Genomic DNA, 24,175 nt, shown 5'->3' on the forward strand with positions numbered 1-24,175 from the left:
GCGCAGTCTCAGCTCACTGCAACTTCCACCTCCTGGGTTCAAGCAATTCTCCTGCCTCAGCCTCCCAAGTAGCTGGGATTACAGACGCACGCTACCATGCCCAGCCAATTTTGTGTTTTTAGTAGAGATAGGGTTTCGCCATGTTGGCCAGGTTGGTCTCGAACACCTGGCCTCAGGTGATCCACCGGCCTTGGCCTCCCAAAGTGCTGGGATTACAGGTGTGAGCCACTGCGCCCGGCCAATTTGAAGTTTTTTCAGTCTGCCTTATGGAAACTATATAAATTGTTAGTTGCAGAAAACATGGGAGAATATAACAAAAGCCATTGCTAGTTTAAATAGTAAGGTCACTACTGCCCTCTCCAGGGAATGTCTGAGCTGCAGCCTCATTCTCCCTATGAGTGATTGGAGCAGGGCTTAGGAAAGTCACAGTGCAGAGACAGTGTCTGGCATGGGAACAAGTCTGGCATGGGGACAAGTGTCTGGCATGGGGACAGTGTCTGGCATGGGTTGTGGCGTGGGTTTGGGTGGTACAGTACCCTAGCAATTCTGCTCTCCAAGCCCCAACTTCCTGACAATACTTGCTTTCTGTGGACTCTTCTGGATCGGGCACTTAAAGGACTAAATATGTAGGTATTATTTCCATACCACTTAAGAAGAAGGGACGAGGCTTCTGGAGAGCTGGGCCATTTGTGATTTTGCTTTTGCTGAGAAAGGCTTAGGACAGTAGGGGGAAATGGCAGCTAAAGATTCAGGAGCAGCACCATCCATGTTCAGTGCCAAGAGAGCCTCTCCAGCCTCAGTAGCTCCAGATCAGTGAACCTGACAGTGAACCTGACAGGCTCGCTTGTTGGTGATGTCATAATGGAGGGAGACTATTTTAAACCTTTGACAATCAAAGTTTAGTGGCTCTTAGGAGGCTTATCAGGTACTGTGTTTTTTTTTTTTTTTTTTTCTTCTTCTGAGTTATGTATTAAATTGGGGATTTTTGCCAGGTGCAGTGGCTCATGCCTGTAATCCCAGCACTTTGGGAGGCTGAGGCAGGTGGGTCACAAGGTCAGGAGATCAAGACCATTCTGGCTAACACAGTGAAACCCTGTCTCTACTAAAAATACAAAAAATTAGCTGGGCGTGGTGGCACACACCTGTCGTCCCAGCTATTCCGGAGGCTGGGGCAAGAGAATCGCTTGAACCCGGGAGGTGGAGGTTGCAGTGAGCCGAGATCATGCCATTGCACTCCAGCCTGGCAACAGAGCGAGACCCCGTCTCAAAAAAAAACAAAACAAAAAAAATGGGGGATTTTTAAAACAAAACTTTGGAGGGGATTTTAATAAATGATAGAAGGTATATCTTAAGAAACAGAGCAAGAGGGAGAAACTACTACTTACTGATTTTTATATTTTCCTTTATTAAGCTTTTCAGTTGTCCATTAAATGTTCCCTGCTAGATTACGGGGAGTTTTTAACTTGAGGTTCACGGGAGTTGTGGGGTGTCTGTAAACAACTTGACGTTGTATGCAAAATTTTGTGTATATTTGGATTTTTCTGGGGAAGGATTTCTGTGGCTTACGGTTTATTCTCAAAGGGAAGTAGGGCCCTGAAAAGCTCAGGACCCCGTGTTTGTTTTCTGTCTGAATCTTGCTAACCATGGTGTCTGGGTAGAGAAAGTAGGAATCCACACAACAGATGACTCAGACTTGACATGTCCAGAAAACAGAGTTGTGGTGGATCCTGAGACATGCCCCCAGATCCCCCGTCCGTGCACGACTCTGCCTCAGCTGCTGTACCAGGTATGGTTGGTACCTGTTGGCTTTCATTCCTTAGCCTCTTCAAGGATTGCCTTGGCTACAAAGAGTCCTCTCACCTTAGGCTGTGCCCCTTCGGGAGGCAACCCACATCCAGGGACTGATAGATGAAGGGCCATTCTACCTGCACACCCTAGAGGGCGTTTCAGGCTGTTGATTGCAGCTCAGCTTCCCCTGCTACCCAGTCCTGTTTCCTCTCCCCCTCCCTCAGGTGTCAGTAATCCCAAGGGATAATCCCGAATAAACATCCTGTCCTTTAAACTTCATCTCAGAGTCTGCCTCCTGGAGAACCTAACTTGCAACAGAGCTCAGCAAAACCCAAGCTCATTTTATTAAAGAACCCAGATGAAAAAAGAGCTTTATGGGCTGGGCACAGTTGCTCACGCCTGTAATCCCAGCACTTTGGGAGGCCAAGGTGGGTGGTTCACATGAGTTCAGGAGTTTGAGACCAGCCTGGCCAACATGGTGAAACCCCATCTCTACGAAAAATACAAAATTAGCCAGTTGTGGTGACACACGCCTATAAATCCCAGCTACTCAGGAGGCTGGGGCAGGAGAATCGCTTGAACCCAGGAGGTGGAGGCTGCAGTGAGCCGAGATTGTGCCACTGCACTCCAGCCTGGGGGAGACTCTGTCTCAAAAAAAAAAAAAAAGAAAAGAAAAAGAGCTTTATGATAGATTTCTATAAAATTGCTTCACTCACTGAATGCAGCACAGTTATAATGTCTGCATGTTTCTCAGACAAGCCAAACCTACCTAGCCTGCTCAGCTGCCTCACTGAAGACACTGTTATCACTGGCACCTGGATCTTGGCACCATCCATTCCTGTGTGAAACTCTTTTAGTTCTAGGAAGTGAATATCATTGCCAGCAATCAGGATAACAGACTACCCAAGTTGTGCTGTACAGAGATCTGTTGATATCAATTTTGCAAATAGACGATGGCATTGGATTACATTAGTCCAGTTTTCAAAGCTGAACTAGATGTTTAGAGGGTCAAATTATAAGACACAGTTTTCACAGTAGATAACAGGTTGAGAGTCCAGGTGTGATAACAATCCTATATTCAGAGGAGGTAACTTTTATAGCACTATAAAAAACTAAGGAAATTACCAAAGCCTATCCCTGGAAAGACTGTAATAAAACAGCCATTTAGCACTGATTGGCTCCAGTGATTCCAAAGGTCAGGCCATTAGCAACTGTAGAGCCATTCCTGGTTTCTGTGTGTTCTGTGTCATTGAGCCAGCCACTGCTGCTGCTGTTTATGGGATAGGCAAGAAGATTGCTACCCAAGGAAATGGTTTTGTCTTTGACCTAGGAGATGGCACTTTGGATATGTCCGTAATCACTATTAAAACGGATCTTTGAAGTACATTCTACAGTAAGGGACACCCACTAAGCTGGAGATTTTGATGAGCAGATGGTTATCATTTCATGCATGAGTGCAAGGTCAAGCATAAGAACCTCAGTGAGAGCAAGAGGGCTGCAGGGCTTGTGACTGTGGTGTGTGCACCTTCTTCAGCACCCTCCATGCCAGGATGAGGCTGATTCTGTCTGCAAAGGAATCAACTCCTAAACTTTTTTGTTGTTTTTGTTGTTGTTTTTTTTTTTTTGAGTCTTGCTCTGTCACCCAGGCTGGAGTGCAGTGGCACAATCTCAGCTCACTGCAACCTCTGCCTCCCAGGTTCAAGCGATTCTTCTGCCTCAGCCTCCCAAGTAGCTGGGATTACAGGCACGCACCATCATGCCCAGCTAATGTTTGTATTTTTAGTAGAGACGGGATTTCATCATGTTGGCCAGGCTAGTCTTAAACTCCTGACCTCAAGTGATCCACCTGTCTCCCCCTCCCAAAGTGCTGAGATTAAAGGCATGAGCCACTGCGCCTGGGCACTCCTACACTTTCCTTACCCATGCCCAATTTGAAAGAACTGAATGCTGGTTAGTCCATAGTACCCTGGACTCTATAGAGAAGCTCTGCACAGAGCAACCTGGATAAGTTGTAGATCCAGGTATCATAGGGGTCTCTCTCCACATATCCCAAGATTCAGAAGCTCTTGTAATTGCTCCTTCAGTGGCAAGCAAATAAGCAATAGTGTGAACCCTGCACCATTTATGATGCAATTTTGCAGACATCCATTATATCCACAGCTAAATCTGAAAATATTCAGGGGTTGCTGCTTTTAGATACCAATTATTTTCTCTTGACATTAAAATGCTAACAAATCTATGACTGTTATGATCAAGTTAAAAAAATTCCCACTGAAGAGAGACAGACTTTACTCTGAGCCTTATGTGTTTCTTTAGGTTTAGAAGGTGAATGAGCAGTGGCTGGGGAGGATGGCCTAGAAGTTGGAGCTCACAGGCTTCCTCCCTGCACTCTGCCATTCCTTAGATTGGAGGCACCCTTGATACAGATCCCTCCCTACACACTGGGGGTTTACTTGCAATTTAAGACTTCATATTTTATATTAGTATGAACAGGGAAAATATATTTTGTAAAACCACATGTAAACCTCGTAAAGGATTCACTGGTAGGGTCATTATATTAGGCTATCTATTTTTAGGTATGTTTGAAACTCTTCATTATTAAAAAAAAATGTTTTGGCCGGGTGCGGTGGCTCACGTAATCCCAGCACTCTGGGAGGCCAAGGCAGGTGGATCATGTGAGGTCATGAGTTTGAGACCAGCCTTGCCAACATGGCAAAACCCTGTCTCTACTAAAAATACAAAAATTAGCTGGGCGTGGTGGCACACGCATGTAATCTCAGCTACCTGGGAGGCTGAGGCAGAAGAATCACTGAAACAAGGAGGCGGAGGTTGCAGTGAGTCAAGATTGCGCCCCTGCACTCTAGCCTGGGCGAAAGAGCAAGACTCCATCTCAAAAAAAAAAAAAAAGATAATTTTTTAAATCTAATGAAGGAGGAAAGAAAAGTCCTGAGAGGCATGCTGAATCATAGCATACTCTTACAGGTGTGAAGTACAGAGGACGTAGCCAACTCTCAAGACCAGGGGCTTCGTTTTCCATGCTACCTTGCCTGGCACCTCTCCCAGATCCCGGGAAAATGTGACCACTGTTTCACAGTAGGAAGTAGAAATGGTGCCCAGTTTTTTTAAGGCTTGATTCAGTTTGGCATTTTGGAGATGTCATCTTAAGGACAGCGTGAGGTTTTTCTGTAATCTGTGCATTTCGGCCATCTGTCCCACCCTCATGTTATGAATAAGCAGTGGCAGCATTTCCCAGATGTAAGCTGACACACACTAAAGCTGAACTGTATAAAAAATACATCAGGTAAAACTGTGGAACATCTGAAATACGATGTATATTCTACATAGAGGCTGTGTTACAGTACCAAATAACATTTCAGTTTCATCCTGATTTCATCAGTCAACAATTTAGCCATGCAAAGTGACATTTTTTATTCTATTTATTTGTTTATTTGGAGACAGAGTCTCACTCTACCCCCCAGGCTGGAGTACAGTGGTGCAAGTCTCGGCTCACTGCAACCTCCACCTCCCAGGTTCAAGCGATTCTACCGCCTCAGCCTCCCGAGTAGCCGGGATTACAGGCACCCACTACCATGCCTGGCTAATTTTTGTATTTTTACTAGAGACGTGGTTTCGTCATGTTGGCCAGGCTGGTCTCGAACTCCTGACCTCAGGTGATCCTCCCGCCTCGGCTTCCCAAAGAGCTGGGATTACAGGCATGAGCCACCGCGCCAGGCGCAAAGTGACATTTTTAGATGGATATATAGTAGTCTATGAAATTTCAAAATATTTTAAGCAATCTTTGTTGTAATAATAGCTTCAGATTACCAAAACAACTCTAGTATCTTGGTGAGTGCTGCCAATTTCATTGCAACTTCTCAGCAGGAGCCCCGTCTGCTGATGTAATTTATGATAATGGAAGCGGTGTCCAACTTCTGAATGCATGAGAAAGGCTAGACCTTACCTGTTGTTTTAAGGTAAGGTCTACTGCTAACTAGTAGGAGGTATCTAATTTATTAGACTGAAATTCACTTGCAAAAGTATTCTAAAAGCCTTATATTTAAAAAAAAACGGTAAAAGTTTATATCTTTTCCTGTGCCTTCAACTCAAAGAAGATAGGGCCTAGTAAATTTACCTGAAAAATATTTGAGTATTCTAATATAAAAACTGAATCTCACTGAGGGATTCAGGTGGCTTAAAACTCACCTGAACCCTGAACCTCTATTTTCTCATTTACTGAAGTTTATTGGGGTTTTTGGTTTTTTTTTTTTTTTTTTTTGAAACAGAGTCTCTGTCACCCAAGCTGGAGTGCAGTGGCGTAATCTCGGCTCACTGCAACCTCCGCCTCCCGGCTCAAGTGATTCTCCAGCATCAGCCTCTCAAGTAGCTGGGATTACATATGCACACCACCATGCCCAGCTAATCTTTGTATTTTAAGTAGAGACGGAGTTTCACCATGTTGTCCAGGCTGGTCTCCAACTCCTGACCTCAAGTGATCCGCCCACCTCAGCCTTCCAGAGTGCTGGGATTACAGGCGGGAACCTGTAACTGTGCCTAGACTACGGAAGTGGTTTTTATATGCTAATTTGTCCCTACCCTCCACTGCTTTTGTTTTAATACTCCCCCTTGGAAGACTCTATTGTGATCTAGACATATTAAGAAGTTGTAACTGAAATATTAATAAAGAATGAGGCCAGGCATGGTGGCTCAGACCTGTAATCCCAGCACTTCGGGAAGCCGAGGTGGGTGGATCACCTGACGTCAGGAATTCAAGACCAGCCTGGTCAACATGGTGAAACGCTGTCTGTATTAAAAATACAAACATTAGCTGGGTGTGGTGGCGTGCGCCTATAATCCAACCTACTCAGGAGGCTGAGGCAGGAGAATGGCTTGAACCCGGGAGGCAGAGGTTGTAGTGAGCCGAGATCACGCCATTGCACTCCAGCCTGGGCAATAAGAGCGAAACTCTGTATCAAAAAAAAAAAAAAAAAAGAATGAGTAACATTGTAGACACGATTTCCAGGCTGAGAGCAGTTGGAAGGGTCTAGTTCTAAGGCTGCTAGTAAGAGGAGCCAGCATGACATCATATTTTAAAATTATATGTAAAGCAAGATCAAAAGCTTTTCTCATGCTGATTTATTGTCGTTAGTTAAATTCCAGCACCTTTTATGTAGTTACACTTCAGTTTTCATTGCTTTCTGCTGGGTCTGAGGAATTGGAATGGGCATTACCTTGTACAGATGTTCAGATTTGATTTTTAAAGAAAAAGTCATATTTCAGAATCCCTCTCCCTTTTTTCCCCTCTAAGATATTACCTGATGATATTTGAAAATTAGCATTTGGAATAAGTGCAACATTTGGTTAGTGTGTGTTTAAATGAGGCATATGTTTTAGGTTCCAAATGGTTATTTCCCCAGTTTGATTTTCTTGAAATTTAGTTTTTAAAAATTCCCATAGATGATGGTGGTAATAATGATTAAAATGAAATGGGGGATATTCCCTCTGAACTGTAAAATTCATATCTGTACTATCTTCTTGAGCCTACTTATCCTATAGTTTGTGTTAAACTTGGGAAATAAAAGTTTAAATTTCTAATGAGAAGGTTAAATGTGAGTTGGAAGAAAGTTTTACAAATATCTTCTGTTGGTTACTGAGGTTGTCATACTAGACGTTTAATTTAAGACATTACTACGCGGGGCGCGGTGGCTCACGCCTGTAATCCACACTTTGGGAGGCCAAGGCGGGCGGATCACTGGAGGTCAGGAGTTCGAGACCAGCCTGGCCAACATGGTGAAACCCCATCTCTACTAAAAATATAAAATTTAGCTGGGTGTGGTGGTGTATGCCTGTAGTCCCAGCTACTCATGGAGGCTGAGGTGGGAGAATCACTTGAACCTGGGAGGCGAAGGTTGTGGTGAGCCAAGATTGCCCCACTGCACTCCAGCCTGGGTGACAGAGCAAGACCCTGTCTCAAAAACAAAAAAGACAGTATTAAAAGCTTTGAACATTGAGACAGTTGAGTCTTTAAAATACTTTAAAAAAATGCTTCTCACCTATCTTCCCTATCCACCCCAAAATTTAATTGGAAACTTATAAACTTTAAACACCTGACCAAGAACACTGTTATAAAGATGATTCTTCAGCCCAGTAAGATCAGCCAGACTTCTGATCGTTTACTGTTTTTTTGGCTAATGGTACAATTTCTACTTCTTTAATGGGGAATTCATAAAATATAGTTGTGGCAGGGTTTCTCATACATTTGTAAATGTGTAGAAATGGCTGTGTTGTGAAGCCAGAGTTTTTATACCGTTTCTCTTAGAGAAATAACATTCTTTATCCTAGATCCGATGTCCAGTTTTCACAAGCTGATTGCTGAGAAGGTTCTAGGCGGCGTCTGTTAAAAAGCATTGCTTTCTGTTAATTAGACATGTGCAAGCCAGCCAGCGCACCATAGCCTTAATTGCAGAAATGATCCACACTGCTAGTCTGGTTCATGATGACGTTATTGATGATGCAAGTTCTCGAAGAGGAAAACACACAGTTAATAAGATCTGGGGTGAAAAGAAGGTATGGTTTTTTGGTTTTTTTAAAATCTCTCTTACTGAATCATACGCTTTTCGGACCACATTTGATTCTCAGATTTGTCTCATTAAAAATATGCTTGCTCAAATGTAATGTGGTCTTCTGAATTTCAAAAAAGTATTCATGTCTTGTCCAAATACAGACATTTGATAAATAAATAATAAAAAATACCATGGAAAAATAAACTTAGTATTTCTAATAGAATTCCTTTGGTTATAAGGAAAGGGATTTTCATGGGTGTCCAAAAAATGTATTTCATGAGGAATCATACGTTTTACTTTTGGGCTTAGATTACCCAGATTCAGTTTAATTTTTTAAACATTTGTATAATTGAGTGCTGCATATAAATGCCAAAGCAAACAAATAAAACTAATAAAAGAAGAAACCTCAGAGAGATACTGTTCTACCATGAAAATTCTATCTTTTGAAATAGAAGTTCTGTAATTGGGTTTGGTTCATATATGTATATATTAAAGCATATTTCTATATTATTAGCATTGGGAATATGGGAAACAGGGACTTTGGTTTGAGGATGCATAGATCCTGTGTTGAAGGATGAGAATAAAGTTGAACAGATGAGAATGAAAATGCACAGGCATCCATCACCATCACCACACACGTACTCTACAAACAAAAAGTTTGTGTAGGCCAGGCACAGTGGCTCACGCCTGTAATCCCAGCACTTTGGGAGGCTGAGGTGGGTGGATCACCGGAGGTCAGGAGTTCGAGACCAGCCTGGCCAACAAGGCGAAACCCTGTCACTGCTAAAAAAGCACAAAAATTAGCCAGTGTGCACCTGTAATCTCAGCTACTCAGGAGGCTTAGGCAGGAGAATCACTTGAACCTGGGAGAGGGAGGTTGCGGTGAGCCAAGATCATACTACTGCATTCCAGCCTGGGCAACAGAGTGAGACTCCATTTAAAAAAAAAAAAAAAAAAGTTTGTGCAAACAACTACCCCACCCTCACCTCCTTTTCTCTCACAGATTTATAGTATTCCTCATTCATTCCTATTTAATTCTCCTTATTAAAAGAAGAGATATATGTATACACACACACACATACATATATATATATGTTTATTGTTATCTTCACATGCTGGTTATTTGAACATAAATGACTGTTTTGAAATCGAGTCTTGCAATTTCATTTATATGCCTTTTATTTCAAATTTTAGATTAAAAGGTTTTACGTCCTGTTGACTAAATTCTGTACATCAGAATGTTGGCCAAAAAGCAGATGGCGTTTAGATTTGGAGAGGACGTGGGTAACTCTGTGACCCGTCCCTGCAGTCAGCTGTGTCTGTTTTCAGGCAGGGCCAGTCCTAAAGCCTTATGTGGAGCCTTGGGCGGGGGGAGAGGATCAAGAGAACAAATGGTGGTCTCCATCTTGGCTAGCCCCTGTGTGTCTGCCTCTGCCATTGGGGGCCTCTTTCTGAGGGCAGGCCAAGGACACATGTGCTGCCCTCACCTGCCTCTTTCAGTTCTGACAGCCATCTGCTTAGCACGGGGCTACTTGCCAGTTCCTACCTGTTTCTGCCTCTGACCCACAACTGCTGTGTTACTGGTACAAAACCCCCCACACACAGTGCCCTCTTGGTGAGCCCTTGTCAGGCCTGGCCTGGGCTTCCCAGCACTTCTTTCCTTTAACCCCCACCCCTGGCCATCAGAGTCCTGTGGCTTCCATGTCATATGCTGGACCTTTTGGTCTCTAGGATCTCCCCGGCCAGGTGAAGAAAGAAGTAAAGGCCAATGGATCCCAAGCCCTCAGCTGCTAATGACGTAGGGGCTGGGTTGAGGAATATAAGTGGGTACCTATAGATCATAATTTGTAAAATGACTTCATAAGCATGTACTTAGATCAGGATATCTTACATAATATGTATATTATATAAAGTGGTGATTAATTGGTAAACACACTGAACATCACTATTTTAGATACTGAAGAACTAAGACAATAAGTACCTAAATAGTTACGTTGAAAATTCTGTGAACTCTAGCCTTTATGACTAATTACTACAGAATGTAACACCTACGGCCGGGTGTGGTGGCTCACGCCTGTAATCCTAGCACTTTGGGAGGCCGAGGCAGTTAGATCACTTAAGGCCAGGAGTTCGAGACCAGCCTGGCCAACATGGTGAAACCCCATCTCTAGTAAAATCACAAAAATACCTGGGCATGCTGGTGTACACCTGTAGTCCCAGCTACTCATGAGGCTGAGGTGAGAGGATCGCTTGAACCCGGGAGGCAGAGTCTGCAGTGAGCCGAGGTCGTGCCACTGTACTCAAGCCTGGGCAACAGAGCAAGAATCTTTCTCAAAAAAAAAAAAAAAAGAATGTAATATATATCTTTAAATATGCAAATTAATGTGATATATAGGGTGTATTTGATTATAGCATATAATTCAACTATTTATGCAGTAATTTATAACTAGCTGCTAATACAGTGTAGACATCCATCACGGTCTAAAGAAGACTGGAAATATGTTGATTGCTTAGTGTTCAATGGAAAAACTTTTTTTTTTTGTCTAGGAATGAGGGGCAGTGTCACATAGTACAAAAAGCATTTCACTTGGAGCCAACATTCTTTGGTTTAATTTTTATTGAAAATAACATGTATCGTGCCATGCTCTGGGGTGTGCTCAGTACTAGCTGAGATAATTCCTAGTCTGAGCTCCCACTCCACCCCACCCTCCCCACTGCCCTGGGAGCATAGAGACTAGAGCATCACTGACTGTATGCAAGGTGTGATGGTTGCAGCATGCACGGGTGTTGTACTCACACAAAAGGGAGGCATCTGACCAGACTGAGGGATCGGGGGGAACTTCTTAGAGGTGGCATCTGAACCAATTATGCAAATAAGTCCACTCAGTGAAGAAGGGGGCAGAACTTTTTGAGCAGAAGGAACAGTAAGTGGAAAGGCACAAGGGAAGAATGAACGTCCAGTGTAGTGAAACTGAAGGCAGCTGCATTTTGGTGGGGCTGGTGGGTGAAGCTGCTGTCCCTCTCCAGGCATTGATTTCTTCAGCTGTCAACTGGGGAGATGGACATGGTCATCTCTGAGAGCCAGTCCAGTTCAAGCACTGTCCCAAATCTGTAACCGATTATTACGAACTGGGAAGAGTGACATGGTCATCTCTGAGAGCCAGTCCAATTCAAACACTGTCCCAAATCTGTAACTGATTGTTACGAACCAGGAAGCGACATAGTCATCTCTGAGAGCCAATCCAGTTCAAACACTGTCCCAAATCTGGAACTGATTGTTACGGATTCCTGTTGAGGAAGAAGAAGGTAAAAAAACCTGCATCCAAGATGAACCCCCACTTCCACGAAGCTCCCTTCCAGTCAGTTTCATCATTGGCTCTACTGCTCTGATGCATTTTTCTGAACATTTTGTTTTCCCCCTGTCTTTTTCTAGGCTGTTCTTGCTGGAGATTTAATTCTTTCTGCAGCATCTATAGCTCTGGCACGAATTGGGAATACAACTGTTATATGTATTTTAACCCAAGTTATTGAAGATTTGGTGCGTGGTACGTTGATTCTGATTTTTGTTCTTTGTTATTCAATCCTGGTGTTTAGCCAGGCAATAAAACGGCCTCTCAAATGACTCCTTTCCTTCTTTATAGGTGAATTTCTTCAGCTCGGGTCAAAAGAAAATGAGAATGAAAGATTTGCACACTACCTTGAGAAGACCTTCAAGAAGACCGCCAGCCTGATAGCCAACAGTTGTAAAGCAGTATGTACGTTCTGTCTTTCTTCAAGTTAAAGCCTCATAGCTCTTTTTTGGGAGCTAATTTTCCTAGAAAATATTTCAGTGAAGAATCTTAAAATAGTATCCAAAAATCCCAAGAGGTTAATGAGGAAAAGAATGACATCCCCAAACAATAGAGGACTTCTGCTGTGTTTTCATTTTTGCCATCTTCTTTTGGTATGCAGGCGTTGACTTTTCATCTTTTCTTCCCAAGAATTGAATCAAAATAAGCCTTCCCACACCTTCCCCAATCTGATTGCCAAACTGTATCATTTTGAACAATTTATCATAATTTCTCTAATGATTGATATCATACACACTCTTTCTGACACTTCACCTTTTAGAAATGATGTGCTCGTTCTTTAATATAATATTTACCCAGGAAAAGATACCTATTAGATTGTACTAGCATTCTATGTACTTTTTTTTGTGGTTTTTTTTGTTTTTTGTGTTTTTTTGAGACAGAGTCTTGCTGTGTGGCCCAGGCTACAAAGCAGTGGTGTGATCTTGGCTCACTACAACCTCCACCTCCCAGGTTCAGGCAATTCTCCTGCCTCAGCTTCCCTAGTAGCTAGGACCACAGGTGTGTGCCGTCACACCTGGCTAATTTTTGTATTTTTCGTAGGGATGGGGGTTTGCCATGTTGGCCGGGCTGGTCTCAAACTCCTGGCCTCAAATGATCCACCCACCTTGGCCCCACAAAGTGCTGGGATTACAGGCATGAGCCGTTGCACCTGGCCAATCCTTCTAATATTTTTACATGAAATATAAACAAGTCCTATTTCTTCAGAGTACAAATTGAGTATAAGCCATAACTGTTTTTCCCCTTGCTTTCTCCCTCCCTCTGCTGTGCATACACATGTATACATTTTTTTTTTAATGAGTAATACCTTTAATCCGTAGACAAATGTGTGGTATTCGTTGTTAGTCCAAGAATGAGAAACAGTCTCTCCATAGAATTGTTTATCTGCCCATCTCTAAGCCTGACAGATACAGAGACAAAACCTGGACAAATGACATTCCCATGTAATTACAGCCACAAAATAAGGAAGACCTGTAAGGGTCGCATGTCAACTGCTGTCATGATAGACTCCTAACATAATTAACAGGTAAAGAGAGCTTTTGCTCAGACCTCTCCGATGAAAAAGTCTCTTGCTGTTAGTGTCTCTGTTTTGAAAAGTGTCAAGAAATGTATAATTGCAAGCCAGAAAAGAATGAGGATAATCTTTTCTTCCTAAAAAGACCTAATAGAAACTTTAAGGAATGTGAATTATGTAGAACATGCCAGCCACAGTCTCGACCACTTTTGTCTTTTTATTAAAAGGGCTATTATGTTTTTATTTCCAAGAAATTATGTGGGTTTTTTTTTAAAGTGAGATGGAAGAAAGTATAGACACGAGATGCTAAATAAGAGAATAGCCTATTTTAAATGGGTGTGCTAACATTTTTACAGTAATTATACATTACTGCATATATATAATATATATATAATATATATAATATATAATTACAGTAATTATATATTATCATGCTCTTGATGGCCCAACTCTCCCTGAAGGTCAGGATCCATCCTCTTAACACATTAGGGTGCCTTAATATTACTTACTAATATTTATCCTTAAGAGGATGTGTTAAGTGAGGCTCATTGATAATTTCACAAGTTTGAGACTGCAGACTTAGAAGCATTAGCATGGTCAGGCAAGGTGGCTCACACCTGTAATCCCAGCATTTAGGGAGACTGAGGCGGAAGGTTTGCTTGTGACCAGAAGTTCAAGACCAACCTGGGCAACATAGCAAGATCCCCATCTCTACTTAAAAATAATATTTAAAAAATAAAGTCTTAGAAGCATTAGTAGTAGTGAGACTATTGGAATTGGAAACACCAAGACTTACTGTGTGTACCACGCAGACATCCCGCAGGCACGGGGTGGGCGGCACCAAATTGGAGCTAGCACAGAAATTCACTCAGTGATGGAAGCTTACAAAGGGTCCAAAGAAATGGACCTGAGTCATGATAGAGAGGTTTCCTTGTGGTCACTGTTTTCTGTTTAAGAAGCCAAAGATAATGCACAGGAATTCTTTTATAAAGATATGCACATCATTCTTCAAAGATTAGCAGCTGAACAAACAGTGAACATGTTAACGTGGCTGGACCCTTATTAAAAATGAAATGTTTCATGCTGCCCACTAGGGGGCATGCTGGCATCGTCCCAGCACTACCTCCTTTTCATGTGATTTATTCCTAAACTCCAGAGCTCTTAGAATAATAAAGCAAAATGATAGTGTGAGCTATTTGAATAGAAGTTTCTATATTTAAGTGCCTATGGGTGGAAATATTCCAGAGGTGTTATGGATTCAAAATGGCTATTTTTATGTACTCTTGGTATTTAAAATGCAAAGCCATGCGAGCTCCAAAGAAATGCATGCAAAGCAAATTAGACACACCAAAAAGAGGGGAGGAGGAGAACTGAAAGAGCAGAATTATTACAGAAGAAGAACTAATGGGATTGCAAAATGTATTGAGAATTGGAGGGAAACTTACAAACTGCATTCTACTAAGGATACCATTTCTTCATCTCCCTTCCTTTTTTTTAGTGAAAATAATATTAAAATCTAAGAGAGAGCTGTCTAGGGGGATTGTTTTGTGATTGACTGATATTAAAATAGAATCCATTTTAGGCCGGGCACGGTGGCTCACACCTGTACTCCTAACACTTTAGGAGGCCGAGGCGAGTGGATCACTTTAGTCCAGGATTTCAGGACCAGCCTGGCCAACATGGCAAAACCCTGTCTCTACTGAAAATACAAAAATTAGCCGGGTGTGGTGGTGCACGCCTGTAATGCCAGCTACTTGGGAGGCTGAGGCAGGAGAACCACTTGAACCAGGGAGGTGGAAGTTGCAGTGAGCCAAGATCACTCCACTGCACTCCAGCCTGGGTGACAGAGCTAGACTCCTTCTCAAAAAAAAAAAAAAAACAGAATTCATGTTATTATCAAAAGAAGACTTATTTATTTACATACTTACTCTTGCAAAATACATTTTGTAGCTTGCTAATGAACGCTGTGGCTTATTCCCCAGAAAATCTGGTGGGAATGAGACCTGAGAGGTCAGGGGGCCTGTCCAGTTGTTGTTTAGCCAGACAGTAGCTGAGCTGGGACTCGAACCCAGAGCTGGATATGGTAATCCTGCCTTGTTTCTCTCTTTCTCTCTCTCTCTTTTTTTTTTCTTCTGAATTTCTGTTCTCTCCAGGGCTGCTTGTGGCCTGGAATTAATGGGCTCTCTTCCTATTACTTGATTTTCAAAGCCTCAGAGTACCACTACAGAATTGCGTGTTGTGGGTCACATTAGCAGAACACTCTTTTTTTTTTTTTTTTTTTTTTTTTAAATTCAGTTTTTTGAGACAGAGTCTCGCTCTGTTGCCCAGGCTGGAGTGCAGTGGCACGATCTCAGCTCACTGCAACCTCCACCTCCCAGGTTCAAGTGATTCTCCCACCTCAGCCTCCCGAGTAGCTGGGATTACAGGTGCACACCACCACATGCCACACCCGGCCTCTTTTTTTACAATATTCATATCTATCTGTAGGCCTCATTCAGATCTTGCCAGTTGTGAACAGTTATAACAAAAGGGAAAACATATTTTTCTGTTCCAGCATCCAGTCCAGGATCTCACGTTGCATTTTGCTGTCATGACTCTGTAGTCTCTTGTCATCTAGAACAGTCTTTCTTTGCCTCTCATTACCTTGGTATTTGGAAGAGTGCAGGCCAGTTATGTTGTTGAGCCTCTCAGTCGGGCTTCTCTGATGCTTCTCAAGATTTGATCCAGGTTATGAATGTTTGGCAGGAATACCACAAGAGCGGTGCTGTCTTCAGCTCCTCACACCAGGAGGCACGTGCTATCTGTCCCGTTACCGGTGATGCGTGCCTGGATCACTTGATTAGGATACTGTCGGGCCGGGCACAGTGGTTCACGCCTGTAATCCCAGCACTTTGGGAGGCCAAGGTGAGCGGATCACCTGAGGTCAAGAGTTCAAGACCAGCCTGGCCAACATGGTAAAACCCTGTCTCTACTAAAAATATAAAAAATTAGCTGAGCATGGTGGTGGGCGCCTGTAATCTCAGCACTTTGGGAGGCTGAGGCAGGTGGATCACCTGAGGTCAAGAGTTCGAGACAAGCCTGGCTAACATGGTGAAACCCCGTCTCTACTAAAAATACAAAAATTAGCTGGGCGTGGTGGCAGGCGCCTGTAATCCCAGCTACTCTGGAGGCTGATACAGGAGAATTGCTGGAACCAGGGAGCCGGAGGTTGCAGTGAGCCGAGATTGCACCATTGCACTCCAGCCTGGGCAACAAGGGTGAAACTCCATCTCAAAAAAAAAAAAAAAAGGATACTGTCTGCCAGGTTTCTTCAATCTAAAATTACTATTTTAACCTATTTTGGGCAAAGTATTTTCAGATTATGTAAATATTATTCTGATGGTTGTCAAATAGCTGTTTTTCTATTTTCATCATTTCTTCTATATCACTCTTCTACAAGACAGTTGGTATTCTATTTTTTTAAATTATTATTTCATTCTCAAAAGAGGTGAAGAGTTGGTATTACATTGTAAGGAAGCTCTTAACTGTATGGGCTCTTGGATTCTTATTTTATTCTGTATCTTTTTTTTTTTTTTGAGATAGGGTATCACTCTGTCGCCCACGCTGGAGTGCAGTGGCGCAATCTCGGCTCACTGAAACCTTTACCTCCTGGGCTCAGGTGATCCTCCCACCTCAGCCTCCTGAGTAGCTGGGATTACATGTGCCTGCCACCATACCCGGCTGACTTTTTTGTATTTTTAGTAGAGACGGGTTTTTGTCATGTTGCCCAGGCTGGTCTCAAACTCCTGGCCTCAAGTGATCGCCCACCTCGGCCTCCCAAAGTGCTGGGATTACAGGCATGAGTCACCACACCCAGCCATCTTATTTTATTCTGTAGATTACAACACTGTCATTATTTATTTTAATACTCAATTATCTAACGTATGGCCAGTAGGGGAGGCCCTTTAACCTGGCTCTGTGCCCTCCATCGTTTTTTCAGCACCCCATTTCTGGCAGGAGATATTCAGCCCTGTTATTCACTGTTCTCCAAGGAGCCCACGTTCCTTTTGGTGGAAAATGGTGTAAAGAAACCAGAATTTGAGTACTGGGTGTCCTCGTTTCTAGACCCACTCACTGGACAGAGCTAGGAAATGCATGTATGTATTATATGTAATGTAGGTAGACACATGTATATCTTTCTGTACCCATCCATACTTATGCAAAACCATGAGGTATCAAACAGATAGTTCTAAATCCATCTAACACCACAGGATTTGTGGTTTATTCCAGGATTCCATCTTTCCATATTTGTAACCCCCTTCCCAAACAGTGAGAGACCTGGCTCCTCTTCTCCACGGTGTATTTATTTGCACAATCCGAGAATATAACATAGGAGTTTACAAATTCATGACTCATATCTCTGTGAGAAACAAACCCCGTAGCTAGAGTTCAGTATTTGTTTAGCATTCCTTTTGTCTTGGGCCTGAGGATAATAGAATCAAAGCACTGTTCAAAAGTTACCTTTCTCTATGTATCAGTGTGGTTATGTTATTATTTGGAATATATTAACCCATTTATGCCTAGTGTTCCATTATTGGAATGCTAAGCTTGTGGAGTTATTTCTATCCTACTGCTCAAGGTCATTACCAAGGTCTGATTTTTCACAAAACAAATTTGCAACCTCCAGCATAAATGGGTTAATAGTTGGGTTCATTTTTTTTTTTTTGAGCCGGAGTCTTGCTCTTTCGCCCAGGCTGGAGTGCAGTGGCGCTGTCTCGGCTCACTGCAAGCTCCACCTCCCGGGTTCACGCCATTCTCCTGCCTCGGCCTCCCGAGTAGCTGGGACTACAGGCGCCCACCACCGCGCCCGGCTAATTTTTTGTATTTTTAGTAGAGATGGGGTTTCACAGTGTTAGCCAGGATGGTCTCGATCTCCTGACCTCATGATCCATCCACCTCGGCCTCCCAAAGTGCTGGGATTACAGGCGTGAGCCACCGCACCCAGCCTAGTTGGGTTCATTTTTATTCAACTTTAGGGATTCCCTCTCATTCTTGCTGATTTGGTGTTTTGGTTTTGAGCGTTTTGTTATTGTTGCTGTTGTTTTGAATGTTTGAAACAATGTGGCTGGGCACAGTGTCTCATGCCTGTAATCCTAGCACTTTGGGAGGCCAAGGCAGATGGATTGCTTGAGCCCAGGAGTTTGAGACCAGCCTGGGCAACATGGCGAAATCTCTGTCTACAAGGAATACAAAAATTAGCTGGGTGTGATAGTGCACACCTGTAGTCCCAGCTACCTGGGAGGCTGAGGTGGGAGGATCACCTGAGCCCTGGGAGGTCGAGGCTGCAGTGAGCCGTGATCATCCCACTGCACTCCAGCCTGGCAACAGAGTGAGACCCTGTCTAAAAAATAAAAAAATAAAAAACATTAATTTAGTTCCAAAAGTCAGAACTATGCAATACAGTAACTCTCCCTTTTGCCCTGTTCTCTTCCCCTACCCCCTTGTAGGTAAGCAGTCTCGTTCGTTTCTGGTTCCTCCTTCCTGGGTTTCGTTTTGCACAAACAGGCAGACACAAGTATGCTATCTTCCCTTCTTTCTTACAGCAAGAAGTAGTACCCTAGACTACTCTGCTTGCCTTTTGCATTTCTTCAGTTAACAATTTATTAGGAAAATGATTCCACATTGGTTTGCAGGATCTTCCTCATTTTTAAAACCACTGTATCAGGGCTGGGCATGGTGACTCACGCTTGTAATCCCAGCACTTTGGGAGGCCGAGGCGGCCAAATGACGAGGTCAGGAGTTCGAGACCAGCCTGGCCAACATGGTGAAACCCCTTCTCCACTAAAAATACAAAAATTAGCTGGGCGTGGTGGCACACACCTGTAATCCCAGCACTTCGGGAGGCCAAAGCAGGCGGATCACTTGAGACCAGAGTTCAAGACCAGCCCGGCCAACATGGTGGAACCCCGTCTCTACTAAAAGTACAAAAATTAGCCAGGTATGGTGGTGTGTGCCTGTAATCCCAGCTACTTGGGAGGCTGAGGCACAAGAATAGCTTTAACCCGGGAGGTGGAGGTTGCAGTGAGCCGAGATCACATCACTGCACTCCAGCGTGGGCGACAGAGTGAGACTCCATCTCAAAAAAATTAATAAATAAATAATTTTAAAAATGTTTTAAAAGCCTCTGTATCAGATCCCATTGTGTGAACATAGCATGGTTTATTCAACCAATCTTCTACACATGGGCATTTAGGTTTCCAGTTTTACAATTACAAACACTACTGCAAGGGCTGACCTTGCAAAAACCTATTTTTGTGTTGTGAGAGGAGTGCCTGCAGGGTGAATTTAGGGGTAATTGCACATGTGGTTTTGTTAGGCACCACCAAATTTCCCTCTGTTGGGTCTGTACCAGTATGTGTTTCCACCAGCAGCTTTTCAGAACCTCTTTTCCCACAGCCTTACTAACTAAATATGCCATTACACGCTTGAGTTTTTGCCAGTCCAGTAGAGGAGAATGTATTGCAGTGGAGTTTTAATGTACATCTCTCCTTTCTGAGTGAGGTGGAACATTTTTCAGATGCTTAAGGGCCATTTATTTATTTGTTTATTTATCGGAGTCTCACTCTGTCACCCAGGCTGGAGTACAGTGGCGCGATCTCGGCTCACTGCAACCTCCGCCTCCCAGGTTCAAGCAATTCTCCTGCCTCAGCCTCCCAAGTAGCTGGGATTACAGGCGTGAGCCACTGTGCCCAGCCCTTCCCAGTCTCGTAAGGATGTGATGCAGGGTGTGAACCTTCCCCAGAAAGAAGTGCATCTGCGCAACACAGCCTGGCTGCAGCATCTGCTTCAAACAAAACAGTCAGCCGAGCTCCACTTTCTTTGACTTAATCATTCTTCATACTCCACCCATTTCCGGAAAGATGTGAGGCATCTCTCTGATGCTGAGCGCAAGTCTGTGCACCTCTTTGCCTTCTTGTATGTTGTGCTATGTTGCATCTAATTTCCGGCAGTTTTCTGTTTTCCTGCCACAGATCTAGGCAGTCCTGACCTGGGATGGGGAAGCAGGACTCTCTGGCATGGTCTTTATGCTACCCCAGGGAAATCTGGGATAGTTGAAATCTGAGCAGTAATGTCCCTTTGCCATGTGTCAGGCAGAAGCTGCCCACTAAATAAGCTCTGTGTCCGCATGTGTGGCACAGAGGGGACAGTGCAGACAGACTGCAGCTTTGTGCTTACTTGGACACATTCCTTGACCTCTTGGAGGTTCTATTTTGTTGCCCAGCATAGAAGCAGCACAGCAAAGTGATGAAGAGAGCAGTGTCTGGAGCCAGACCGTCTGGATGAAATTCAGGTTCCAGCATGTTGGAGCTATGTAATGCCTGGTACTGTCTGTGCCTCAGTTTCTCGAACCTCATAAGTGACTTAAAATGTGAGAACTCTCAGAACAGTGCCTAGCACATAGTGGATGCTCAGGAATTGTTAGCTTTTATCATCACCAACCACATAATCCATATTTGTGGGATATTGTGAGGTTTAACTGAAATCATACAAAGTGCTCATCATATGTGCTCCACACATTTTAATCCATTAAAATGTTCACTAATAGATTTTTAGGCCAGGCACGGTGGCTCATGCCTGTAATCCCAGCACTTTGGGAGGCTGAGGCAGGCGGATCACCTGAGGTCAGGAGTTCAAGACCAGCCTGAAACCCCGTCTCTACTAAAAATACAAAAATTAGTGGCATGGTGGCACACGGAGGTTGAGGCAGGAGAATCGCTTGAACTTGGGAGGTGGAGATTACAGTGAGCCCAGATCGTGCTGCTGCACTCTAGCCTGGGTGACAGAGAGACTCCGTCTCCAAAAAAAGAAATAGATTTTTAGAAAATCTTTTCACTTTTCAGGAAGAAAGCTTATATTCTCTGGCTCTGTGTTGAGGAAACAGCATTAATCTCACTACAGGAGACTGCTTCACTATCAGTTATTTCTACCTAGGAATATCTTGATTCCCAGTATCATTCTGTCCTGAGCCCAGCACATCCCAGGCTGCCCAAATCTTGCCATGCTCTCCTTTGAGCCAAGCTGATCTTAGCTTCTCTCAAAAGTTTCTGAATTGTCCCCCATGTGGTCTCCCAGACTCTTCAGTTGAAGAAAGGAGCCCTCCCTGACAGCCCAGAGGTCAGTGCCTGCTCGGGGGAAGGTGTTTGCTGTTGAAAGCAGTTATGAGCTTACTGTTCACTCAACTCAGTGGCCACCTGACCCTTTATGGTGCATGCAATTTTACCATGTACTTATGGCCAAGCACTACACAGTCAGCAGACCTCATTAAGTTGTCAAAAAGCATTCTCAGGCTGAGAACATTATGCGACCTGGCTTTAGTTGGCAGAGGTGCGTGGACACTGCCAAGGCTCCTATTTCTGGTTCCAGTGGATGAGGAGGAGGAAGATTATTTGTAATAATGGCAAACAGCTGGGTGCGGTGGCACACACCTGATAGTCCCAACGCTTTGGGAGGCGGAGGTGGGAGGATCACGAGCCCAGGAGTTTGAGGCCAGCCTAGACAACATGGTGAGATGCCATCTCTACAAAAAAATTAAAAATTAGCTGGGTGTGGTTGTGCGTGCCTGTAGTCCCAGCTACTTAGGAGACTGAGGCGGAAGGAACCCTTGAGCCTGGGAGTTCAAGGTTACAGTGAGCTATGATCACACCACTGTACCCCAGCCTGGGCAACAGAGTGAGACCCTGTTTCTAAAAAGAGATAATAATAGCAGACACACATTGAATTCTAACCAGGCGCCAGGCATTATACTGAGGGCTTCAATGCAGCATCATGTCTGTTTCTCACAGCAACCCTACAAGGTAAGTGCTTGTGATTTCTACATTATACTGAGGGCTTCAATGCAGCATCATGTCTGTTTCTCACAGCAACCCTACAAGGTAAGTGCTTGTGATTTCTACATTATACTGAGGGCTTCAATGCAGCATCATGTCTGTTTCTCACAGCAACCCTACAAGGTAAGTGCTTGTGATTTCTACATTATACTGAGGGCTTCAATGCAGCATCATGTCTGTTTCTCACAGCAACCCTACAAGGTAAGTGCTTGTGATTTCTACATTATACTGAGGGCTTCAATGCAGCATCATGTCTGTTTCTCACAGCAACCCTACAAGGTAAGTGCTTGTGATTTCTACATTATACTGAGGGCTTCAATGCAGCATCATGTCTGTTTCTCACAGCAACCCTACAAGGTAAGTGCTTGTGATTTCTACATTATACTGAGGGCTTCAATGCAGCATCATGTCTGTTTCTCACAGCAACCCTACAAGGTAAGTGCTTGTGATTTCTACATTGTACAGATGAGGAAACAAGCGAGAGAGATTCAGTAACATGCCGAGGTCACGCGGTACTTGCAGAGGGCACAAATGCAGCCCCACAGTCTCACGGCAGAGCCCGCAGCACTGCACCACACTGACGCCTGAGCGAAGTTCGCTCCCTGACTGGAGAGTCACAGAGGCAGGACCGAAGGTCGGGGACAGGGTTTCCTAGCATCCGCGAGCCTTACAGAAAGGCAACTGTGCAGTGCTCCAGCTGGCTTTCTCATGGAGAGTCAACAGAGACATTTCCCCTCCAGTAGAACACAGACCATCTCTCCCCTCCCCCTTGTTGGTTTTACCCAGGCTTTGTTTTCTGAAAATGTGGCTGGGCCTGCTTAACATGCTTAGCAGGACACTGGGAAATGCACTTCAGTGGCTGGTGCCAGCTAGCTTTTCGGAGTTTTAAAAAGACTTTCAGAAGTCTTATTTCTCCCCCATTGAAAGGAGGGAAAAGGATTTTTATACAGTTACTTCTTTTGAGAGAAATGTGGAAACAGTGGGACCAGTGAAGTTCCTTTTGATAATAAAAGAGCGGTATCTGTGTCTGAAGCAGGAGGCTTGAGATGATTTTTATGGACATACCAAGAAATAACTGCATTCAGAAACAGGTGAAATTCCCAAAGATGATTAAAAGAAAGGACTACAGATGGGGAAATTGTGTGTGATTACATTAGTATCTCTTCCTGAAATGAGGGATACATTGATAGAGATGATTAAAGCCAACAGTAATCGGGCTAGCTTGCCGAGTGCTAGAAGTCAGTATTTCACAGATGGGAGTCTGTTTCTTTTGCATGTCAGGAAGGTTTACTTAGCATGTTACCAGCAGAACTAGTCCAGTTGTAGCTCAGTTTTTCCTAAGCAGTGGGAAAGGCTGCTTATCCTGTCTGAAAGCAGGGGTTGGAGAAGGAGAATTTTCTTAGAATTTAACAACACAATCTGAGACTGAAATTCTGTGATTGGAAATGCGGTTTTGTACATGCTTGGTGTCCCTCTGATGTCAGCGTCTCCTGACTGTGTATAATCTAGCCCCGCTGCCTCCTATTTTAAGGAATTCCTTCAGCCAGGGGTCAGCTGCTTTGTTGCTGCCTGGAAGCAGCTTATCTCAGAATGCTCTTTCTGTTTCAGGTCTCTGTTCTAGGATGTCCCGACCCAGTGGTACATGAGATCGCCTATCAGTACGGAAAAAATGTAGGAATAGCTTTTCAGGTTAGTATGCTTTTTATTTGTAAGAATGGTGGCGTAGTGATACAGTCAGCATTCTCCCCTAGTGTGTAATCGTCAAAATAGTAAGAACAATGGCAGCAATGTTGGCATGACGGTGCTCCTTACATCCCATTTTTCCTTTTGCCAGCTAATAGATGATGTATTGGACTTCACCTCATGTTCTGACCAGATGGGCAAACCAACATCAGCTGATCTGAAGCTCGGGTTAGCCACTGGTCCTGTCCTGTTTGCCTGTCAGCAGGTAGGTTTTACAAACTCCCTTTGACACATCACTGCATAGCCCCACAGAACTGATGTCCCGCGGCACAGCTGATGGGAAGATTGCATAAAGGAATAGATGGGAAGGCATTCAGATAAGAGATCACAGGTCTGCATTTGATCCTGGCTGAG

The 24,175-nt window shown here is 43.8% G+C and overlaps 1 protein-coding gene across 5 annotated transcripts in view; it reads left to right on the plus strand.

Moving 5' to 3' along the window:
- PDSS1 (decaprenyl diphosphate synthase subunit 1) overlaps positions 1 to 24,175 on the plus strand; it is a 49,483-nt gene that overhangs the window by 14,347 nt on the left and 10,961 nt on the right. For 2 of the 5 annotated variants that reach the window (XM_054436605.2, XM_054436606.2), the window contains exons 6-10: positions 8,211 to 8,352; positions 11,782 to 11,893; positions 11,990 to 12,099; positions 23,687 to 23,767; positions 23,913 to 24,026. In XM_054436605.2, coding sequence (XP_054292580.1) covers positions 8,211 to 8,352; positions 11,782 to 11,893; positions 11,990 to 12,099; positions 23,687 to 23,767; positions 23,913 to 24,026 — 559 coding nt within the window. The other 3 variants (XM_054436609.2, XM_063669685.1, XM_054436607.2) reach the window with 3 other exon arrangements.

The sequence above is a fragment of the Pongo pygmaeus genome, chromosome 8, assembly GCF_028885625.2.
Source record: "Pongo pygmaeus isolate AG05252 chromosome 8, NHGRI_mPonPyg2-v2.0_pri, whole genome shotgun sequence".
Lineage (NCBI taxonomy): Eukaryota > Metazoa > Chordata > Mammalia > Primates > Hominidae > Pongo > Pongo pygmaeus.